Below are 25027 nucleotides of genomic sequence, written 5' to 3'. Positions count from 1 at the left end.
GGGAGAAGAAAGCACAGCTGAGGTCTCAAGAATTTAGGCAACAAGTCCTGGGGCTGAGGCTCAGACCCGTCTTACACTACAAATGACAGATGAGGTTGTGCTGATTCTGAGCCTGGTCCAGAGCCACAAACATTTTCAGCAAAGTAGCTGTCAGAGTCCTCAGCAGAACTGTGTCACAGATCTTGGTGTTAGCCAGATCAAGGTTTGTAATGACACTGTAGAAACTGCAGACTGTTTGACCACCACAGAGTCTCAGGTTTCCTATCTGTATGTGGATCCAACATTAGGAACCACCTGTAGTAGGCATTGCTTGCATTGCTATAAAGAAATAGCTGAATATATCCCTAGTAGGGGGATTGCTGGATAATAGGGTAGTTTTGTTTTTAATATTTTGAGGAAATTTCCTACTCTGTTTCATAATTGCTGTACTAATTTACAATCCTAAAAACCACATGTAAGTGTTCCCTTTTCTCCACATCCTTGCCAATAGTTTTCTTTTTTTTTTTTTTTCATTATTATACTTTAAGTTCTAGGGTACATGTGCACAATGTGCAGGTTTGTTACATATGTATACTTGTGCCATGTTAGTGTGCTGCACCCATCAACTCGTCAGCACCCATCAACTCATCATTTACACCAGGTATAACTCCCAATGCAATCCCTCCCCCCTCTCCCCGCCCCCATAACAGGCCCAGGTGTGTGATGTTCCCCTTCCAGAGTCCAAGTGATCTCATTGCTCAGTTCCCACCTATGAGTGAGAACATGCAGTGTTTGGTTTTCTGTTCTTGCGATAGTTTGCTGAGAATGATGGTTTCCAGCTGCATCCATGTCCCTACAAAGGACACGAACTCATCCTTTTTTATGGCTGCATAGTATTCCATGGTGTATATGTGCCGTGTTGAAAACGTATCTGCACTCCCATGTTTATTGCAGCACTATTTACAATAACTAAGATACGGAATCAAATTAGTGTCCAACAATGGATAAACATATAAAGAAAATGTGGTAAATATACACAATGAAATACTTTTCAGCCATAAAAGAAAATGAAACCCTGTCATTTGGACAACATGGATGAACCTGGAGGATATAATTTTATGTGAAAAAGTCAAACACAGAAAAACAAATAGGAAAGTTGATATTGTAGAAGCAGGAAGTGGAACAGTAATTACCAGAGACTGAGTGGGGAGGGGAGGGAGAAAAGAAAGATGGGGAGAGGTAGGTCAACAGGTACAAAGTTGCAATTAGATAGAAGGAATAAGTTCTAGTGTTCTGTTGCACAACAGGGTGACTATGCTTAACAATAATGTATTGTATAATACAAAATATTTAGAAGAGAGGCTTGTGAATGTTCTCACCACACAAAAAAAAACATAAATACATGAGATGATGGAAATGCTAGCTGCCCTAATTTGATCATTGTATAACATATATGTGTATTGAAACATCAAATTGTATCCCATAAATATGTACAATTATGTGTCAATTAAAACTTTTTTTTTAATATTGGAAAAATAAAGAAATAGCTGAGGTCATGTGAGGTGCCTCACATTTGTAATCTCAGCACTTTGGGAGGCCAAGGCAGGTGGATTGCTTGAGTCCAAGAGTTCAAGACCAGCCTGGGCAAAATTGCAAGACCCCATGTATACTAAAATACAAAAAATTAGCCAGGCATGGTGGCACATGCCTGTGATTCCAGCTCCTTGGGAGCCTGAGGCATGAGAATCACTGGGACCCTGGCAGCAGCGGTTGCAGTGAGCCAAGATCGCACCACTACACTCCAGCCTGAGTGACGAAGTAAGACCTTGTTAAAAAAAAAAAAAAAAAAAAAAGAAAAGAAAGAAGAAAGAAGAAAGAAAGAAGAAAGAAAGAAAGAAAGAAAGAAAGAAAGAAAGAAAGAAAGAGAAAGAAAGAAAAAGAGAAAGGAAGGAAGGAAGGGAGGAAGGGAGGGAGGGAGGGAGGGAGGGAGGGAGGGAGGGAGGGAGGGGAGGGAGGGAGGAAGGGACTGGGAATTTATAAAGAAAAGAGGTTTGCTTGGCTCACAGTTCTGCAGGCTGTCCAGGAAGCATGGCACCAGCATCTGCTTGGCTTCTGGGGAGGCCTCAAGAAGCTTTCAATCATGGCAGAGGGCAAAAGGAGGAGCTGGCATCTCACAGGGTGAGAATGAGAACATTCTCCTAATGTAGATGATGGGTTGATGGATACAGCAAACCACCAGGGCATGTGTATATCTATGTAACACAACTGCACGTTCTGCACATGTAACTTAGAACATAAAGCACAATTTTTAAAAAATCAAAATACAACAAATGTTAGTGTGGATGTGGAGAAAAGGGAACACTTACACATTGTTGGTGGGAATATAAATTATTTCAACCTCAGTGGAAAATAATATAGAAATTTCTCAAAGAACTAAAAATAGAACTACTATTCAATCCAGCAATCTCACTACTGGGTATATACCCAAAAGAAAATAAATACTTATATAAAAACACACCTTCATTCATGTTCTTGCAACACTATTCACAATAGCAAAGTCAGGGACCCACTCTAAATGTCCATCAATGGTTGTTCAGATAAAGAAAATGTGGTATATTTACACCATGGAGTACCACATAGTCATAAATGAAATTACGTTTTTTGCAGCAACCTGGAAGTAGTTGGAGGCCATTATGTTATGTGAACTAACTCAGAAACAGAAAATCAAATATCACATGGTCTCACTTATAAGTGGGAGCTAAACAATGGGTACATGTGGACATAAAGATGAAAATCATAGACACTGGGGACTCCAAAAGTGTGGAGGATGGATTGCGGGGCAAGGGTTGGTGAATTACCTATTGGATGTCATGTTCCTCATTTGGGTAATGGGTATACTAGAAGCCCAGTCCCCACCAGTACACAACATACCCATGTAAGAAATATGAGCATGTATACTCTATATAATACAACAAAATTTTTAAAAACTAACCTGTGGGATGATACTGGATACTTTATGAGAGGGTGTGGCAGTAGAAAGAATGAGAATGCCTTAGTAACAAAATTCTTTTTTATGCCTTGTTTGTAGGTTATATAAATATGTTCACTTTATGTTAACGCATTGAGCTGTGCATTTAGAATATGTGCATCTTTTTCTATGTATATTATATTTCAATGAAAAAGCTTATGTAAAAACAAAATGTTCTGGAGAAGTAATATTTGAAGCAGTAATGACTGAGAATTTCCCAAAATTAAGAACAGACAGCAAACCACAGATTCAAGGACCTCAAAGAACACCAAGTAGGTTAGGTACCCAAAAGTCTACACCTAGGCACATCATATTTAAATGAAGAAAATAAAGACTAAGCAAAAGTCTTGAAAGAAGCTGAGGGAAGAAAACATCCTAGCTATCTAGGAATGAGAATAAAAATTACATCAAACATCTCTTAAAAGTTCATCCAAATAAGAAGAGAGTGAAGCAAAATATTTAAAATGTTGGAAAACATTCTCACTCATTTTCTTTTTTTTTTTTTTTGAGACGGAGTCTCGCTCTGTCGCCTGGACTGGAGTGCAGTGGCCAGATCTCAGCTCACTGCAAGCTCTGCCTCCCGGGTTCACGCCATTCTCCTGCCTCAGCCTCCCGAGTAGCTGGGACTACAGGCGCCTGCCACCTCGCCCGGCTAGTTTTTTGTATTTTTTAGTAGAGACGGCGTTTCACAGTGTTAGCCAGGATGGTCTGGATCTCCTGACCTCGTGATCCGCCCGTCTCGGCCTCCCAAAGTGCTGGGATTACAGGCTTGAGCCACCGCGCCCGGCCCTCACTCATTTTCTTTCTGTATCCAGAAAACATCCTTTTTAACTGAAGGAGAAATGAAGACTGTCACTCACAGAACGTTGAGAAAATTTGTCTTTAGTTCCTGCCTTGCAAGAAATGTTAAAAGAATTTCCTCAGAAATGTATATCTCCTAATGCTAAATGACGAGTTAATGGGTGCAGCACACCTACATGGCACATGTATACATATGTAACAAACCTGCATGTTGTGCACATGTACCCTAGAACTTAAAGTATAATAATAATAAAAAAAAGAATTTCCTCAGAAAGAAGAAAATGATAAAAGTCAAATACTGACCCACATAAGGAAAAGAACAACATTAGAGAAGGAGTAATTGATGGCAACATAAAACTTTTATTTTTCTTTTTTTAATTATTCTGACAGTAGTTTGTTCAAAATAATAATGACAACAATATATTTGGTAATTGTACCTTATGGATAGGTGAAATGAATGGTAGTAATGATATAAGTAACTGGAGGGAGGAATTAGGAACACTTTGTTACAGGTAGATGCAGTACTCATGAAGCAGTGTAGTCTTATTAGAAAGTGAACTTGAATTAATTACAAATACAAACTGCAAACTATAGGGAAATTCCTAAAGTAAGTATTGAAATATAATGTGTTAAGAAGAGGAAATTAAATTATATAAAATGCTCATTTAAAACCACAGGAGGCATAACAAGAATTGATGACAGAAACAGAAAAAAGAACAAGGGCAATGAGTAGAAAACAGCAACAAATATGCGGTAGATATAATCCCACTATATCAAAATCACTTTAAACATAACTAAATACACCAACTAAAAGACACAAACTATCAGAGTGGATAAAAAACAAGGTCCAACTGTATGTATGATACCAAAATCTTGTTCTATGAAGATAAATTTAACAAAACTCTAACCAGTTTCACTAAGAGAAAAAAGAGAGAAGACACATTTTAATAATGTCAAAATTAAAACAGGGACCATCACTACTGATACCTTAGACATTAAAAGGATAATAAAGATATATTACAGGCAACTCTCTGCCCACAAACATGGTAATTTCGATGAAATAAATTAATTTCTAAAGACACAATCTTCCAAAACTCAGGAAGAGGAAATAGTAATCTGATTAAGTCTTTTTTTTTTTTTTTTTTTTTAACATGCATTTTCTTTTTTTTTTTTAATTCTAAAATATTTTATTGAGAGTATAAATGATTATATTAAACATCCAGAGTATGACTTTTCCCTCCTACCTGTCTTCTTTCAACAGTTAGGATCTACATAGTGAAACTTTTGTTTTTCTTTTTTTTTTTTTTTTTTATCCTCCCTCCTCCCCCTCCCATGATAGGCCCCAGTGTGTGATGTTCCCCTTCCCGAGTCCAAGTGATCTCATTGTTCAGTTCCCACCTATGAGTGAGAACATGTGGTGTTTGGTTTTCTCTTCTTGTGATAGTTTGCTAAGAATGATGGTTTCCAGCTGCATCCATGTCCCTACAAAGGATGCAAACTCATGCTTTTTGATGGCTGCATAGTATTCCATGGTGTATATATGCCACATTTTCTTAATCCAGTCTGTCACAGATGGACATTTGGGTTGATTCCAAGTCTTTGCTATTGTGAATAGTGCCGCAATAAACATACGTGTGCATGTGTCTTGTAGTAGAGTAATTATAATCCTTTGGGTATATACCCAGTAGTGGGATGGCTGGGTCGTACGGTACATCTAGTTCTAGATCCTTGAGGAATCGCCATACTGTTTTCCATAACGGTTGAACTAGTTTACAATCCCACAACAGTGTAAAAGTGTTCCTATTTCTCCACATCCTCTCCAACATCTATTGTTTCCTGACTTCTTAATGATTGCATTCTAACTGGTGTGAGATGGTATCTCATTGTGGTTTGGATTTGCATTTCTCTGATGGCGAGTGATGACGAGCATTTTTTCATGTGTCTGTTGGCTGTATGGATGTCTTTTTGAGAAATGTCTGTTCATATCCTTTCCCCACTTTTTGATGGGTTGTTGTTTTTTTCTTGTATATCTGTTTGAGTTCTTTGTAGATTCTGGATATTAGCCCTTTGTCAGATGAGTAGGTTGCAAAATTTTTCCCATTCTGTAGGTTCACTGTTCACTCTGATGGTAGTTTCTTTTGCTGTGCAAAAGCTCTTTAGTTTAATAGATCATGTGTCAATTTTTGCTTTTGCTGCCGTTGCTTTTGTTGTTTTAGACATGAAGTCCTTGCCCACGCCTATGTCCTGAATGGTACTACCTAGATTTTTTCTAGGGTTTTTATGGTATTAGGTCTAACATTTAAGTCTCTAATCCATCTTGAATTAATTTTCGTATAAGGTGTAAGGAAAGGATCCAGTTTCAGCTTTCTACTTATGGCTAGCCAATTTTCCCAGCACCATTTATTAAATAGGGAATCCTTTCCCCATTTCTTGTTTTGTCAGGTTTGTCAAAGATCAGATGGCTGTAGATGTGTGGTATTATTTCTGAGGACTCTGTTCTGTTCCATTGGTCTATTTCTCTGTTGTGGTACCAGTACCATGCTGTTTTGGTTACTGTAGCCTTGTAGTATAGTTTGAAGTCAGGTAGCGTGACGCCTCCAGCTTTGTCCTTTTGACTTAGGATTGTCTTGGCAATGCGGGCTCTTTTTGGTTCCATATGAACTTTAAAGCAGTTTTTTCCAATTCTGTGAAGAAAGTCATTGGTAGCTTGATGGGGATGGCATTGAATCTATAAATAACCTTGGGCAGTATGGCCATTTTCACGATATTGATTCTTCCTATCCATGAGCATGGTATGTTCTTCCATTTGTTTGTGTCCTCTTTGATTTCACTGAGCAGTGGTTTGTAGTTCTCCTTGAAGAGGTCCTTTACATCTCTCTAAGCTGGATTCCTAGGTATTTTATTCTCTTTGAAGCAATTGTGAATGGAAGTTGATTCCTGATTGGCTGTCTGCTTGTCTGTTACTGGTGTATAAGAATGCTTGTGATTTTTGCACATTAATTTTGTATCCTGAGACTTTGCTGAAGTTGCTTATCAGCTTAAGGAAGATTTGGGCTGAGACGATGGGTTTTCTAAATATACAATCATGTCATCTGCAAACAGGGACAATTTGACTTCTTCTTTTCCTAACTGGATACCCTTGATTTCTTTCTCTTGCCTGATTGCCCTCGCCAGAACTTCCAACACTATGTGAATAGCAGTGGTGAGAGAGGGATCCCTGTCTTGTGCCAGTTTTCAAAGGGAATTTTTCCAGTTTTTGCCCATTCAGTATGATATTAGCTGTGGGTTTGTCGTAAATAGCTCTTATTTTTGAGGTACGTTCCATCAATACCGAATTTATTGAGCGTTTTTAGCATGAAGGGCTGTGAATTTTGTCAAAAGCCTTTTCTGCATCTATTGAGATAATCATGTGGTTCTTGTCTTGGTTCTGTTTATATGCTGGATTACGTTTATTGATTTGCGAATGTTGAACCAGCCTTGCATCCCAGGGATGAAGCCCACTTGATCATGGTGGATAAGCTTTTTGATGTGCTGCTGAATCCGGTTGCCAGCATTTTATTGAGAATATTTGCATCGATGTTCATCAGGGATATTGGTCTAAAATTCTCTTTTTTGTTGTGTCTCTGCCAGGCTTGGTATCAGGATGATGTTGGCCTCATAAAATGAGTTAGGGAGGATTCCTCTTTTTCTATTGATTGGAATAGTTTCAGAAGGAATGGTACCAGCTCCTCCTTGTACCTCTTGTAGAATTCACCTGTGAATCCATCTGGTCCTGGACTTTTTTTCGTGGGTAGGCTATTAATTGTTGCCTCAATTTCAGAGCCTGTTATTGGTCATTCAGGGATTCAACTTCTTCCTGGTTCAGTCTTGGGAGAGTGTAAGTGTCCAGGGAATTATCCATTTCTTCTAGATTTTCTAGTCGATTTGCGTAGAGGCATTTATAGTATTCTTGATGGTTGTTTGTATTCTGGGGGTCGGTGGTGATATCCCCTTTATCATTTTTTATTGCGTCTATTTGATTCCTCTCTCTTTTCTTCTTTATTAGTCTTGCTAGCGGTCTGTCAATTTTGTTGATCTTTTCAAAAAACCAACTCCTGGATCATTGATTTTTTGGAGGGTTTTTTGTGACTCTATCTCCTTCAGTTCTGCTCTGATCTTAGTTATTTCTTTTTGCCTTCTGCTAGCTTTTGAATGTGTTTGCTCTTGCCTCTCTAGTTCTTTTAATTGTGATGTTAGAGTGTCAATTTAGATCTCTCCTGCTTTCTCTTGTGGGCATTTAGTGCTATAAATTTCCCTCTACACACTGCTTTAAATGTGTCCCAGAGATTCTGGTATGTTGTATCTTTGTTCTCATTGGTTTCAAAGAACATCTTTATTTCTGCTTTCATTTCGTTATGTACCCAGTAGGCATTCAGGAGCAGGTTGTTCAGTTTCCATGTAGTTGAGTGGTTTTGATTGAGTTTCTTAGTCCTGAGTTCTAGTTTGATTGCACTGTGGTCTGAGAGACAGTTTGTTATAATTTCTGTTCTGTACATTTGCTGAGGAGTGCTTTACTTCCAATTATGTGGTCAATTTGGAATAAGTGCGATGTGGTGCTGAGAAGAATGTATATTCTGTTGATTTGGGGTGGAGAGTTCTATAGATGTCTATTAGGTCCACTTGGTGCAGAGATGAGTTCAATTCCTGGATATCCTGTTAACTTTCTGTCTCGTTGATCTGTCTAATGTTGACAGTGGAGTGTGTGAAATCTCCCATTATTATTGTATGGGAGTCTAAGTCTCTTTGTAGGTCTCTAAGGACTTGCTTTATGAATCTGGGTGCTCCTGTATTGGGTGCATAGATATTTAGGAGAGTTAGCTCTTCCTGTTGAATTGATCCCTTTAGCATTAGTAATGGCCTTCTTTGTCTCTTTTGATCTTTGATGGTTTAAAGTCTGTTTTATCAGAGACTAGATTGCAACCCCTGCTTTTTTTGTTCTCCATTTGCTTGGTAGATCTTCCTCCATCCTTTATTTTGAGCCTATGTATGTCTCTGCATGTGAGATGGGTCTCCTGAATACAGCAGACTGATGGGTCTGACTCTTGATCCAGTTTGCCAGTCTGTGTCTTTTAATTGGAGGCATTTAGTCCATTGACATTTAAGGTTAATATTGTTATGTGTGAACTTGATCCTGTCATTATGATATTAACTGGTTATTTTGCTCGTAGTTGATGCAGTTTCTTCCTAGCCTCGATGGTCTTTCATTTTGGCATGTTTTTGCAATGGCTGGTACCGCTTGTTCCTTTCCATGTTTAGGGCTTCCTTCAGGGTCTCTTGTAAGGCAGGCCTGGTGGTGACAAAATCTCTAAGCATTTGCTATCTGTAAAGGATTTTATTTCTCCTTCACTGATGAAGCTTAGTTGGCTGGATATGAAATTCTGGGTTGAAAATTCTTTTCTTTAAGAACGTTGAATATTGGCCCCCACTCTCTTCTGGCTTGTAGAGTTTCTGCCGAGAGACCTGCTGTTAGTCTGATGGGCTTCCCTTGTGGGTAACCCGACCTTTCTCTCTGGCTGCCCTTAAGATTTTTTCCTTCATTTCCACTTTGGTGAATCTGGCAATTATGTGTCTGGAGTTGCTCTTCTGGAGGAGTATCTTTGTGGCGTTCTCTGTATTTCCTGAATTTGAATGTTGGCCTGCCCTACTAGGTTGGGGAAGTTCTCCTGGATGATATCCTGAGAGTGTTTTCCAACTTGGTTCCATTTTCCCCCTCACTTTCAGGCACCCCAATCAGACGTAGACTTGGTCTTTTTACTAATCCCATACTTCTTGCAGGCTTTGTTCATTTCTTTTTCTTCTTTTTTCTTTTGGTTTCTCTTCTCGCTTCATTTCATTCATTTGATCCTCAATCGCTGATACTCTTTCTTCCAGTTGATCGAGTCGGTTACTGAAGCTTGTGCATTTGTCACGTATTTCTCGTGTCATGGTTTTCATCTCTGTCATTTCGTTTATGATCTTCTCTGCATTAATTAGTCTAGCTGTCAATTCTTCCACTCTTTTTTCAAGATTTTTAGTTTCTTTGCGCTGGGTACGTAATTCCTCCTTAGCTCTGAGAAGTTTGATGGGCTGAAGCCTACTTCTCTCATCTCGTCAAAGTCATTCTCTGACCAGCTTTGATCCGTTGCTGTCGATGGGCTGCGCTCCTTTGCAGGGGGAGATGCGCTCTTATTTTTGAATTTCCAGCTTTTCTGCCTGCTTCTTCCCCATCTTTGTGGTTTTATCTGTCTCTGGTCTTTGATGATGGTGACGTACTGATGGGGTTTGGTAGAGGTGTCCTTCCTGTTTGATAGTTTTCTGTCTGACAGTCAGAAGGACTGTCTGCTGGTCTGTTGGAGATTGCTTGAGGTCCACTCCAGACCCTGTTTGCCTGGGTATCAGCAGCAGAGGTTGCCGAAGATAGAATATTGCTGAGCAGCGAGTGTACCTGTCTGATTCTTCCTTTGGAAGTTTCCTCTCAGGGATGACTCCACCCTGTGAGGTGTGGGGTATCAGACTGCCCCTAGTGGGGGATGTCTCCCAGCTAGGCTACTCAGGGGTCAGGGACCCACCTGAGCAGGCAGTCTGTCCGTTCTCGGATCTCAACCTCCGCGTTGGGAGATCCACGGCTCTCCCCAAAGCTGTCAGACAGAGTCGTTTGCCTCTGCACTGGCCCCCGCTGCTTTCCCTATTGGACCTCAGCTGTGGGCTGTCCCCAGAGGTGGAGTCTACAGAGACAGGCAGGTTTCCTTGAGCTGCTGTGAGCTCCACCCAGTTCGAGCTTCCCAGCTGCTTTGTTTACCTACTTAAGCCTGGGCAATGGCGGGCGCCCCTCCCCCAGCCTCGCTGCTGCCTTGCGGATCGATCCCCGCAGACTGCTGTGTTAGCAGTGAGGGAGTCTCCGTGGGCATGGGACCCTCCCGGTCAGGTGTGGGATATATTCTCCTGGTGTGCCTGTGTCCTTAAAGCGCAGTATTGGGGTGGGAGTTACCCGATTTTCCAGGTGTTGTGTGTCTCAGTTCCCCTGGCTAGGAAAACGGATTTCCTTCCCCCTTGCGCTTCCAGGTGAGGCGATGCCTCGCCCTGCTTCAGCTCACGCTGGTCAGGCTGCAGCAGCTGACCAGCACCGATTGTCCGGCACTCCCTAGTGAGATGACCCCAGTACCTCAGTTGAAAATGCAGAAATCACCGGTCTTCTGTGTCACTCGCGCTGGGAGTTGGAGACTGGAGCTGTTCCTATTCATCCATCTTGCTCCGCCCCCCCGATTAAGTCTTTATTTACTAACTTAATTGAATCAATAATTAATAACTTCCAAAAAAGAAAGTACAAGGCTTAATTATGTTCACTCCTGAATTCATCCAAACATTAAAGGAAAAAATTATACCAATTCTCTTTAATCTCTTCCAGAAAATAGTAGCAGAAAGAAATATTTCTAACTCATTCTATGAGAGCAGCATTAACCTAACAGCAAAACTAGGCAAGGATATTAATAAAAAGGAACACTACTGACAAATATACCTAATGAAAATAGATGCCAAAAATTTCAACGAAATATTAACAAACTGTATTCTGCAATACATAAAATAATTATATTTCTAATCAAGTAGGATTTATTCCAGGTATGCAAGGCTGGTTCAACATTTTAAAATCAACTAATGTGCTCCATCACATGATCTTGCTAAAGAAGATAAATCAACATGATCAAATTAACAGTTGTAGAAAAGTCTTTGACAAAATCCAACACTAATACATCATAAATTCTCTCTCGCAAAGTAAAGATAGAAGAGAAACCTTCTCAATTTGATAAAGAGCATCTACAAAAATCTTATAACTAATATTATTATTAATGGTAAGAGACGAAACTTTCTCGCTATGAACAAGAACAAGGTAAAATGTTTCCTCTCACTACTCCTATTCAGCATCATACTAGAAATCCTAACTAATGCAATAAGAAAAAGAAAAAGAAACAAGATACACCAATAGGGAAGGAAGAACTAAAACTGTCGTTGTTTGCAGATCACATGATTATCTATGTAGAAAATACCCCCAAATTAAAAAATCTCAAAAAAATCAAAAGGAAATAAGAAAAACAAAAACTCTTGAGACTAACAGGCAATTATAGTAAGGTTACAGGATGCAAGGTTACTATGCAGCAGTCAATTACTTTCTCATATACTAGCAATGAACAATTGTAAGTTGAAACTAAAAACAAAGTATCATTTATATCAGTGGCAAAATATATGACATAACTAGGCATAAGTCTGTCACAATATGAAGAAGATTACAGAGGAAAGCAACAAAACTCGATGAAAGAAACCAAAATATCTAAATAAATGCAGATATTCTAGGTTCATGAAGTCTCATTATTGTCAGTTGCTGTCTAATCTATAGACACAATGCCATTACAATCAATATCATGCAACTTCTTTTCTAGATATTGACAACCTGATTACAAAGCTTATGTGGTGAGAACACGAATCCAGAATAGCCACTATTGAAGAGCAAAGCCAGAAGATTGACCCTACTTGACCCAACTTAAAAACATTTTTTAATTATGCAAAGCATATTTTATTATTGTTATATTTTATTTGTATACATTTACAGAATTTATGTGCAGGTTTTTTTTTTTACATATGTAGATTGTTTAGTGGCAAAGTCAGGACTATAGGGTATTCATCATCCAAATAATGTACATTGTACCCATTAATTGATAACTCATTATCCTTCCCCCGTCACTCTTCATCTTTCTGAGTCTCCATTATCTATCATTCTGCTCTCTAAAGTCCATGTGAACACATTTTTAAGCTCCTACATATGAGTGAAAATGCAATATTTGTCTTTCTGTGCCTGGTTTTATTCCACTTACAACTTCCAGTTATATTAAGATCACTGCAAATGACATGATTTCAGGTTTTTTTATGGCTGAATAGTATTTCATTTTGCATATATACCATTTTTTTAATCTGTTCGTGTTGAACACCTGAGTTGATTCCACATATTTGATGTTGTAAATAGTGCTGTTGAAAACATACAAGTGCAGATATCTTATTGAAATACTGATTTTTTTTTTTTCTATTTGTTTAGATACCCAGTAGTGGGATTGCTGGATTGAATTGTAGTCCTATTTTTAATTCTTTGAGAAATTTCTGTACTGTTTTGCTTAGAGGCTGTATACTAATTTACATTCCATCCAACAATATATAAGAGTTTCCTTTGTTGTGCATACCCACCAACACCTGTTATTATTTTCTTTTTAGTAATAGCCATTCTTAGTGGGGTAAGACAATATCTCATTGTGGTTTTGATTTGCATTTCACTGATGATTAGTAATATTAAGCATTTTTTCCTTTTGTTCACTGATCATTATTCTGGATATTCGTCCTCTGTCAGATGAATTTTTCTTCCACTTAACAGGTTGCGTGTTCATTCTATTTATCTTTTTTTTTTTTTTCTGTGTAGAAACTTTTGAGTTTAACTAATTCTTACTTGTCTTTGTTTTTGTTGTCTGTACTTTCAATGTCTTCATCATAAATTCTTTGTCCATACCGATATCTAGAAGACTTTTTCTAGGATTTTTTTCCAGTATTTTTGTATGTTGCACCTTAGCTTTAAATCTGTAATCCATCTTGAGTTTATTTTAGTATATGGTGAGAGACAGGGGTCCAGCTTCACTTAACTGCATATGGAGTCCAATTTTCTCAGCAATAATTATTGAAGATGGTGTCCTCTCTCCAAATGTATGTTTGTGTTGGCTTTGTCAAAGCTTACTTGGCTGAACCTAAGTGACTTTACTTCTAGGTTCTTCATTATTTTCCATCAGTCTATGCGTCTACTTTTACATCAGTACCATGCTGTTTTTCTTACTATGGCCTTGTACTCTATAATTTGAAGTCAGGTAATACAATGCCTCCAGCTTTGTTATTTTGTTCAGGATTTTATTTTGCTGTTTAGGACCTTTTGTTGTTCCATATGAATTTTAGCATTATTTTTACTAATTCTGTGAAAAAATATGTATTTTTATAAGAATTTCATTGAATCTCTAGATTTCTTTGAGCAATATGGTTATTTTAACAGTCTTGATTCTTCCTATTCATGAGCATAAGATGTTTTTTCATTTGTTTGGGTCATCTACAAGTTTTCTGTCAGTGTTTTGCTGTCTTCCTGTAGAGATATTTTATTTCCTTTGTTAAATAGTTTTCTAGATATTTTACTTTTGTATATACTGCAAATTAGATCGCCTTCTTGATTTCTTTTTCAACTAGATCATTGTTTGTGTATAGAAATGCTACTGATGAGGGGGCGGAGCAAGATGGCCGAATAGGAACAGCTTCAGTCTCCAACTCCCAGCATGAGTTACACAGAAGACCGGTGATTTCTGCATTTTCAACTGAGGTACTGGGGTCATCTCTCAAGGGAGTGCCGGACAATCGGTGCTGGTCAGCTGCTGCAGCCTGACCAGCATGAGCTGAAGCAGGGCGAGGCATCATCTCACCTGGAACCGCCAGAGGGAAGGGAATCCCTTTTCCTAGCCAGTGGAACTGAGACACACAACACCTGGAAAATCGGGTAACTCCCACCCCAATACTGCGCTTTAAGGACACAGGCACACCAGGAGAATATATCCCACAGCTGGCCGGGAGGGTCCCACGCCCACGGAGCCTCCCTCACTGCTAACACAGCCGTCTGCGGCAATCTATCCGCAAGGCAGCAGCGAGGCTGGGGGAGGGGCGCCCGCCATTGCTGAGGCTTAAGTAGGTAAACAAAGCCGCTGGGAAGCTCGAACTGGGTGGAGCTCACAGCAGCTCAAGGACACCTGCCTGTCTCTGCAGACTCTACCTCTGCGGACAGTGCACAGCTGCAGTCCAATAGGGGAAAGAGCGGTGGCCGGTGCAGACGTGAACGACTCTGTCTGACAGCTTTGGGGAGAGCCGTGGATCTCCTAACGCGGAGGTTGAGATCTGAGAACAGACAGACTGCCTGCTCAGGTGGGTCCCTGACCCCTGAGTAGCCTAGCTGGGAGACATCCCCCACTAGGGGCAGTCTGATACCCCACACCTCACAGGGTGGAGTCACCCCTGAGAGGAAACTTCCAAAGGAAGAATCAGACAGGTACACTCGCTGTTCAGCAATATTCTATCTTCGGCAACCTCTGCTGCTGATACCCAGGCAAACAGGGTCTGGAGTGGACCTCAAGCAATCTCCAACAGACCTACAGCTGAGGATCCTGACTGTCAGAAGGAAAACTATCAAACAGGAAGGACACCTATACCAAAACCCCATCAGTACGTCACCATCATCAAAGACCAGAGACAGATAAAACCACAAAGATGGGGAAAAAGCAGGGCAGAAAAGCTGGAAATTCAAAAAATAAGAGCGCATCTCCCCCTACAAAGGAGCGCAGCCCATTGCCAGCAACGGATCAAAGCTGGTCAGAGAATGACTTTGACGAGATGAGAGAAGAAGGCTTCAGTCCATCAAACCTCTCAGAGCTAAAGGAGGAATTACGTACCCAGCGCAAAGAAACTAAAAATCTTGAAAAAAAGTGGAAGAATTGACAGCTAGACTAATTAATGCAGAGAAGATCATAAACGAAATGACAGAGATGAAAACCATGACACGAGAAACACGTGACAAATGCACAAGCTTCAGTAACCGACTCCATCAACTGGAAGAAAGAGTATCAGCGATTGAGGATCAAATGAATGAAATGAAGCGAGAAGAGAAACCAAAAGAAAAAAGAAGAAAAAGAAATGAACAAAGCCTGCAAGAAGTAGGGGATTATGTAAAAAGACCAAATCTACGTCTGATTGGGGTGCCTGAAAGTGAGGGGGAAAATGGAACCAAGTTGGAAAACACTCTTCAGGATATCATCCAGGAGAACTTCCCCAACCTAGTAGGGCAGGCCAACATTCATATTCAGGAAATACAGAGAATGCCACAAAGATACTCCTCCAGAAGAGCAACTCCAAGACACATAATTGCCAGATTCACCAAAGTGGAAATGAAGGAAAAAATCTTAAGGGCAGCCAGAGAGAAAGGTCGGGTTACCCACAAAGGGAAGCCCATCAGAATAACAGCAGACCTCTCGGCAGAAACTCTACAAGCCAGAAGAGAGTGGGGGCCAATATTCAACGTTCTTAAAGAAAAGAATTTTCAACCCAGAATTTCATATCCAGCCAAACTAAGTTTCATCAGTGAAGAAGAAATAAAATCCTTTACAGATAAGCAAATGCTTAAAGATTTTGTCACCACCAGGCCTGCCTTACAAGAGACCCTGAAGGAAGCACTAAACATGGAAAGGAGCAACCAGTACCAGCCATTGCAAAAACATGCCAAAATGTAAAGACCATCGAGGCTAGGAAGAAACTGCATCAACTAACGAGCAAAATAACCAGTTAATATCATAATGACAGGATCAAGTTCACACATAACAATATTAACCTTAAATGTTAATGGACTAAATGCTCCAATTAAAAGACACAGACTGGCAAACTGGATAAAGAGTCAAGACCCATCAGTCTGCTGTATTCAGGAGACCCATCTCACATGCAGAGATATACATAGGCTCAAAATAAAAGGATGGAGGAAAATCAACCAAGCAAGTGGAGAACAAAAAAAAAGCTGGGGTTGCAATCCTAGTCTCTGATAAAACAGACTTTAAACCATCAAAGATCAAAAGAGACAAAGAAGGCCATTACATAATGGTAAAGGGATCAATTCAACAGGAAGAGCTAACTCTCCTAAATATATATGCACCCAATACAGGAGCACCCAGATTCATAAAGCAAGTCCTTAGAGACCTACAAAGAGACTTAGACTCCCATACAATAATAATGGGAGACTTCAACACTCCACTGTCAACATTAGACAGATCAACGAGACAGAAAGTTAACAAGGATATCCAGGAATTGAACTCATCTCTGCACCAAGCGGACCTAATAGACATCTATAGAACTCTCCACCCCAAATCAACAGAATATACATTCTTCTCAGCACCACATCGCACTTATTCCAAAATTGACCACATAATTGGAAGTAAAGCACTCCTCAGCAAATGTACAAGAACAGAAATTATAACAAACTGTCTCTCAGACCACAGTGCAATCAAACTAGAACTCAGGACTAAGAAACTCAATCAAAACCGCTCAACTACATGGAAACTGAACAACCTGCTCCTGAATGACTACTGGGTACATAACGAAATGAAAGCAGAAATAAAGATGTTCTTTGAAACCAATGAGAACAAAGATACAACATACCAGAATCTCTGGGACACATTTAAAGCAGTGTGTAGAGGGAAATTTATAGCACTAAATGCCCACAAGAGAAAGCAGGAGAGATCTAAAATTGACACTCTAACATCACAATTAAAAGAACTAGAGAGGCAAGAGCAAACACATTCAAAAGCTAGCAGAAGGCAAGAAATAACTAAGATCAGAGCAGAACTGAAGGAGATAGAGACACAAAAAACCCTCCAAAAAATCAATGAATCCAGGAGTTGGTTTTTTGAAAAGATCAACAAAATTGACAGACCGCTAGCTAGACTAATAAAGAAGAAAAGAGAGAGGAATCAAATAGACGCAATAAAAAATGATAAAGGGGATATCACCACCGACCCCACAGAAATACAAACTACCATCAGAGAATACTATAAATGCCTCTACGCAAATCAACTAGAAAATCTAGAAGAAATGGATAATTTCCTGGACACTTACACTCTCCCAAGACTAAACCAGGAAGAAGTTGAATCCCTGAATAGACCAATAGCAGGCTCTGAAATTGAGGCAACAATTAATAGCCTACCCACCAAAAAAAGTCCAGGACCAGATGGATTCACAGCTGAATTCTACCAGAGGTACAAGGAGGAGCTGGTACCATTCCTTCTGAAACTATTCCAATCAATAGAAAAAGAGGGAATCCTCCCTAACTCTTTTTATGAGGCCAACATCATCCTGATACCAAAGCCTGGCAGAGACACAACAAAAAAAGAGAATTTTAGACCAATATCCCTGATGAACATCGATGCAAAAATCCTCAATAAAATACTGGCAAACCGGATTCAGCAGCACATCAAAAAGCTTATCCACCATGATCAAGTGGGCTTCATCCCTGGGATGCAAGCCTGGTTCAACATTCGCAAATCAATAAACGTAATCCAGCATATAAACAGAACCAAAGACAAGAACCACATGATTATCTCAATAGATGCAGAAAAGGCTTTTGACAAAATTCAACAGCCCTTTATGCTAAAAACGCTCAATAAATTCGGTATTGATGGAACGTACCTCAAAATAATAAGAGCTATTTATGACAAACCCACAGCTAATATCATACTGAATGGGCAAAAACTGGAAAAATTCCCTTTGAAAACTGGCACAAGACAGGGATGCCCTCTCTCACCACTCCTATTCAACATAGTGTTGGAAGTTCTGGCTAGGGCAATCAGGCAAGAGAAAGAAATCAAGGGTATCCAGTTAGGAAAAGAAGAAGTCAAATTGTCCCTGTTTGCAGATGACATGATGGTATATTTAGAAAACCCCATTGTCTCAGCCCAAAATCTCCTTAAGCTGATAAGCAACTTCAGCAAAGTCTCAGGATACAAAATTAATGTGCAAAAATCCCAAGCATTCTTATACACCAGTAACAGACAAGCAGACAGCCAAATCAGGAATCAACTTCCATTCACAATTGCTTCAAAGAGAATAAAATACCTAGGAATCCAGCTTACAAGGGATGTAAAGGACCTCTTCAAGGAGAACTACAAACCACTGCTCAGTGAAATCAAAGAGGACACAAACAAATGGAAGAACATACCATGCTCATGGATAGGAAGAATCAATATCGTGAAAATGGCCATACTGCCCAAGGTGATTTATAGATTCAATGCCATCCCCATCAAGCTACCAATGACTTTCTTCACAGAATTGGAAAAAACTGCTTTAAAGTTCATATGGAACCAAAAAAGAGCCCGCATTGCCAAGACAATCCTAAGTCAAAAGGACAAAGCTGGAGGCGTCACGCTACCTGACTTCAAACTATACTACAAGGCTACAGTAACCAAAACAGCATGGTACTGGTACCACAACAGAGATATAGACCAATGGAACAGAACAGAGTCCTCAGAAATAATACCACACATCTACAGCCATCTGATCTTTGACAAACCTGAGAGAAACAAGAAATGGGGAAAGGATTCCCTATTTAATAAATGGTGCTGGGAAAATTGGCTAGCCATAAGTAGAAAGCTGAAACTGGATCCTTTCCTTACCCCTTATACGAAAATTAATTCAAGATGGATTAGAGACTTAAATGTTAGACCTAATACCATAAAAACCCTAGAAGAAAATCTAGGTAGTACCATTCAGGACATAGGCATGGGCAAGGACTTCATGTCTAAAACACCAAAAGCAACGGCAGCAAAAGCAAAAATTGACACATGGGATCTAATTAAACTAAAGAGCTTTTGCACAGCAAAAGAAACTACCATCAGAGTGAACAGGCAACCTACAGAATGGGAGAAAATTTTTGCAACCTACTCATCTGACAAAGGGCTAATATCCAGAATCTACAAAGAACTCAAACAAATATACAAGAAAAAAACAAACAACCCCATCAAAAAGTGGGGAAAGGATATGAACAGACATTTCTCAAAAGAAGACATCCATACAGCCAACAGACACATGAAAAAATGCTCATCATCACTCGCCATCAGAGAAATGCAAATCAAAACCACAATGAGATACCATCTCACACCAGTTAGAATGGCAATCATTAAGAAGTCAGGAAACAACAGGTGTTGGAGAGGATGTGGAGAAATAGGAGCACTTTTACACTGTTGGTGGGATTGTAAACTAGTTCAACCATTATGGAAAACAGTATGGCGATTCCTCAAGGATCTAGAACTAGATGTACCATATGACCCAGCCATCCCACTACTGGGTATATACCCAAAGGATTATAAATTACTCTACTACAAAGACACATGCACACGTATGTTTATTGCGGCACTATTCACAATAGCAAAGACTTGGAATCAACCCAAATGTCCATCTGTGACAGACTGGATTCAGAAAATGTGGCACATATACACCATGGAATACTATGCAGCCATAAAAAGGATGAGTTTGCATCCTTTGTAGGGACATGGATGCAGCTGGAAACCATCATTCTTAGCAAACTATCACAAGAAGAGAAAACCAAACACCGCATGTTCTCACTCATAGGTGGGAACTGAACAATGAGATCACTTGGACTCGGGAAGGGGAACATCACACACTGGGGCCTATCATGGGGAGGAGGGAGGAGGGAGGGATTGCACTGGGGAGTTATACATGATATAAACGTCATGCACATGTACCCTAGAACTTAAAGTATAATAAAAAAAAAAAAAAAAGAAGAAGCAAAAAAAAAAAAAAAAGAAATGCTACTGATTTTTGTAGTTTGATTTTGTATCCTATAACTTTTTAAAAGTCATTTATCAAATCTAAGAGGTTTTGGGTGGAGTCTTTAAGTTATTTTAGACATAAGATCATATATTTAGCAAACAGGGATAATTTGACTTCCTCAATTCCAATTTGAATGTCTTCCATTTCTTTCTCTTCTCACTAGCTTAGGATTTTCAGTACTATATGGAGTAGGAGAGGCAAAAGTGGGCATCTTTTTCTTGCTTCAGGGTTAGTGGAAAGGCTTTCAGCTTTTCCTCACTCAATAAGATGTGGGCTGTTTGTTTGTCATATATGGTTTTTATTATGTTGATGTATGTTCCTTCTATGCTTAGGTGGTCAAGTGTTTTGTTGTGAAGAGATGTTGAATTTTATTAAAGACCTTCTCTATCTCTTTTGAGATGATATTATTTTTTTCCTTTATTATGTTGATTTGATAGATAACATATATTGATTTGTGTATGTTGAACCATCTTTGAATTTTTAGCATAAAACTGGATTGTTCATGGTGTATTACCATTTTGATGTGCTGATGGATTCAGTTTGCTAGTATTTTGCTGAAATTTTTGCATCTACATTGATCAACGATATTGATCTCTACTTTTATTTTTTTTGTTATGTCTATTTCTGGGTTTAGTATTAGGGTGATGCAAACCTTCTAAAATTAGTTAGGAATAATTTCCTCCTCCATTTTTTAATAATAGTTGCAGAAGGATTGGCATTGTTTCTTCTTTGTACATTGGTTGGATTCAGCTGTAAATCCATTTGGTCCTGGAGTTTCTGTTGTTGTTGGGAAGTTATTTTAATACTGACTCAATCTCACAGCTCATTATTGGGGTGCAGATGACATGATTGTATATTTAGAAAGCTCCATCGTCTCAGCCCAAAATCTCCTTAAGCTGATAAGCAACTTCAGCAAAGTCTCAGGATACAAAATCAGGGTGCAAAAATCACAAGCATTCTTATACACCAGTAACAGACAAACAGAGAGCCAAACCATGAATGAACTCCCATTCACAATAGCTTCAAAGAGAATAAAATACCTAGGAATACAACTTACAAGGGATGCGAAGGACCTCTTCAATGAGAACTACAAACCACTGCTCAGTGAAATAAAAGAAGACACAAACAAATGGAATAACATACCATGCTCATGGATAGGAAGAATCAATATTGTGAAAATGGCCATACTACCCAAGGTAATTTAGAGATTCAGTGCCATCCCCATTAAGCTACAAAAGACTTTCTTCACAGAATTGGAGAAAACTGCTTTAAAGTTCATATGGAAGCACAAAAGACCCCGCATTGCCAAGACAATCCTAAGTCAAAAGAACAAAGCTGGATGCATCATGCTGCCTGACTTCAAACTATTCTACAAGGCTACAGTAACGAAAACAGCATGGTACTGGTACCAAAACAGAGATATAGACCAATGGAACAGAACAGAGTCCTCAGAAATAATACCACACATCTACAGCCATCTGATCTTTGACGAACCTGACAAAAACTAGAAATGGGGAGAAGATTTCCTATCTAATAAATGGTGCTGGGAAAATTGGCTAGCCATAAGTAGAAAGTTGAAACTGGATCCTTTCCTTACTCCTTATACGAAAATTAAATCAAGATGGATTAGAGACTTAAATGTTAGACCTAAAACCATAAAAACCCTAGAAGAAAACCTAGGTAATACCATTGAGGACATAGGCATGGGCAAGGACTTCATGTCTAAAACAACAAAAGCAACGGCAACAAAAGCCAAAATTGACAAATGGGATCTAATTAAACTAAAGAGCTTCTGCACAGCAAAAGAAACTACCATCAGAGTGAACAGGCACCCTACAGAATGGGAGAAAATTTTTGCAATCTACTCATCTGACAAAGGGCTGATATCCAGAACCTGTAAAGAACTCAAACAAATTTACAAGAAAAAACTAACAACCCTATCAAAAAGTGGGCAAAGGATATGAACAGACATTTCTCAAAAGAAAACATTCATACAGCCAACAGACACATGTAAAAATGCTCATTATCACCTACCATCAGAGAATTGCAAATCAAAACCACAATGAGACACCATCTCACACCAATTTAGAATGGCAATCACTAAAAAATCAGGAAATAACAGGTGCTGGAGAGGATGTGGAGAAATAGGAACACTTTTACACTGTTGGTGGGATTGTAAACTAGTTCAACCATTGTGGAAAACAATGTGGCGATTCCTCAAGGATCTAGAACTAGAAATACTATTTGACCCAATCATCCCATTACTGGGTATATACCCAAAGGATTATAAACCTATTGGTTCAGCACATTATACTTCAGCTATTCATTATATATAAGACATTTCTAGGTACCCAACTTATCTCTTCCTATCTCTGTGTTTACTGTCCAGAGGCTTTGCAGACAGATATGATTCTGCTCTAAAACCTAAATTACTAGCATTTCAAAAAAGTCTTCTTTTTCCTTCCAAAATAAAAGATACCTTGGGTTAAAAGAGTTTAAATAAAGGCAGTGGATGTGAATTACCACATGTGAAATGACATTGTTTAGCTAGACTGTAATGTTCAACTCATATTTAAGGTAAAAGTAATGTGTTTATTTCATGCATGCTGATTTTTTTTTTTAGACACATGAGAAATTTCTAAGATATTGTTTAAAATTTCTAAATTTTCTTTACGTCTTAACAAATGCAGATCTTTTAAAAATTTATTTTTTAATAATATTTTAAAACTATTTTTAAATCTTTAGCCTCACCCTGTGATCCCACTTTCATCCTGGGCTGTGCTCCCTGCAATGTGATCTGCTCCATTGTTTTTCAGAAACGATTTGATTATAAAGATGAGAATTTTCTCACCCTGATGAAAAGATTCAATGAAAACTTCAGGATTCTGACCTCCCCATGGATCCAGGTAAGGCCAAGATTTTATCTTCCTGGGAAACCATTTTTGCTCTTTTTTCTGGTAAGTCCAAAATTCTACATGGACCAAGCCATGAAGTGCATGTTTGAACACCACAGTCCTGCTCAAAAATTTATGAAGTGAACATCTGGGAAAGATGACCAAGTCTTTTATTTTACACACAGAAAATGAATGCCCATATACAGGGGTGGCTTTCAAGCCCAATGGCTTCCTGACCAGTGGTTTATCCACTAAATCCCAAAGACTGTTTCAATAAAGTACTTTGGTGACCACCCAAAAGCATGTCCATATCACTCCATGGACATCTGGGCCTTTTCTGAAGGCTTTCATTACTCAGCAGGCTTATCCTCCAATCAACGCTTACTGACCTCTTCATCACATTACTTGGCAGAAATATTCTAATTTAGGGAAAGACTATCTCCATCAAGGAGGGAGAATATTTGTGACCATAGAAGGTGCCAGGAAACACTGAGTAGGGCAGGTGTGTTTGATGCTTCAGTTGAGATCCTGGCTGATGAGGCAGCTAGGTTAGGAATGACAAAAATGGTTGGTTTCATGGTGTATGAACCATAAACAAACATCCAAATTTTACCCTGTGCTGAGTTGGCATGCCTTACATTTTGCCTAAATAATGATTGTGTGATCTTAGAGAAATCACTTAACTGCTCAGGTGCACAGCTGGGTTTTAAGGTATCTCTGGGTTGCTCGCACTTCTAAAATACTAATTCCATTTTTGAAGCTACTTGACAGAAATAAAAACAGTGAGTTCTAGCTTTGTGCTTTCTATCAGGTTGCCCAAATCCCCTTAACCTCTAGCGTCATCAACTAAATATAAATCATAGTAATTCATACCATCTTATATTTCAAGGTGGTAGGGAAGACTTGGTTTAAACATGAGAAAATTGATATTAAAATGCTTTTATACAATAAAAATGATGTATGAGTGAAGAAAATAATTATCATCTTTGATTTCCTGTTCAAAATTTTATCCATCCAATCTTTAGGCACAGAAAATTGCTACACGTGCACAATAAAAATTTCCCCATCAAAATGGACATGATATTTTAATCATATTTATAGCTATAATTTCAATCAGGACTTGGTGTAAGATACATATGTCTTATGACATGTTTATATTTAATATTCTTTTCTTTTAGGTCTGCAATAATTTCCCTCTACTCATTGATTGTTTCCCAGGAACTCACAACAAATTGCTTAAAAATGTTGCTCTTACAAAAAGTTACATTAGTGAGAAAGTAAAAGAACACCAAGCAACACTGGATGTTAACAATCCTCGGGACTTTATTGATTGCTTCCTGATCAAAATGGAGCAGGTAAGATATTAGCAACAGATCAGTAATTTGATTTCTTGTCCATTTTGTGATTCATCAAATCCTTCTGTAATTTACTAAGGATGTTTAAATGATCAGGCCAGTAATGCTTGACAAACATCTTAATTACTTATTGTATTTATGGGCCTACACTAAACGTCATGGAAAATATAAAATTGTTCAATGGCTAGAATGCATAGACCCTCTTTTTGAAATAAAAATAATCTACGTGAGTAGAATAATATAGACATGCAGTCAAATGGAAACAATTACAAATAAGTAGAAAATATAAAATATCCTACCGTAAACTGAAGATGGATATAAATATTGCACACAGATTATGTGACAATGGAAAAGAATGGCTTATCATAAATGGGCTTCCTGCATGCCCTGCATATTGAAATAGCCCTTAAAATATTTGCAGTGTGGAACAGAAGAAAGGTTTCAGATGGACTGAGTAGATTGTGGAGAGGTGTGTGGTGGGAAAGAGTTGGTGGATGGAAGAGAGAAGG

At 38.8% G+C, this 25027-nt stretch overlaps 1 protein-coding gene across 1 annotated transcript; it reads left to right on the top strand.

Moving 5' to 3' along the window:
- Positions 1-82: 82 nt before the first annotated feature.
- LOC117083927 (cytochrome P450 2C20-like) lies at positions 83-25027 on the top strand. The gene is made up of 4 exons (XM_033212126.1): positions 83-299; positions 23015-23175; positions 24342-24518; positions 24940-25027. The coding sequence occupies exons 1-4, from the start codon at positions 83-85 to the stop codon at positions 24970-24972; spliced, it is 588 nt and encodes a 195-aa protein (XP_033068017.1). The 3' UTR covers positions 24973-25027.

Source organism: Trachypithecus francoisi, unplaced genomic scaffold (assembly GCF_009764315.1).
Source record: "Trachypithecus francoisi isolate TF-2019V2 unplaced genomic scaffold, Tfra_2.0 Contig00408, whole genome shotgun sequence".
Taxonomy (NCBI): domain Eukaryota; kingdom Metazoa; phylum Chordata; class Mammalia; order Primates; family Cercopithecidae; genus Trachypithecus; species Trachypithecus francoisi.
This window is presented reverse-complemented; position numbering and strand designations above follow the sequence as displayed.

Coding starts and splice junctions, on each gene's coding strand:
- LOC117083927 (XM_033212126.1), top strand. CDS start 83: ATGACAGATGAGGTTGTGCTGATTCTGAGCCTGGTCCAGAGCCACAAA. Junction 300..23,014: donor AACATTAGGAACCACCTGTA/GTAGGCATTGCT, acceptor TTAAATCTTTAG/CCTCACCCTGTGATCCCACT. Junction 24,519..24,939: donor TCCTGATCAAAATGGAGCAG/GTAAGATATTAG, acceptor AAATATTTGCAG/TGTGGAACAGAAGAAAGGTT.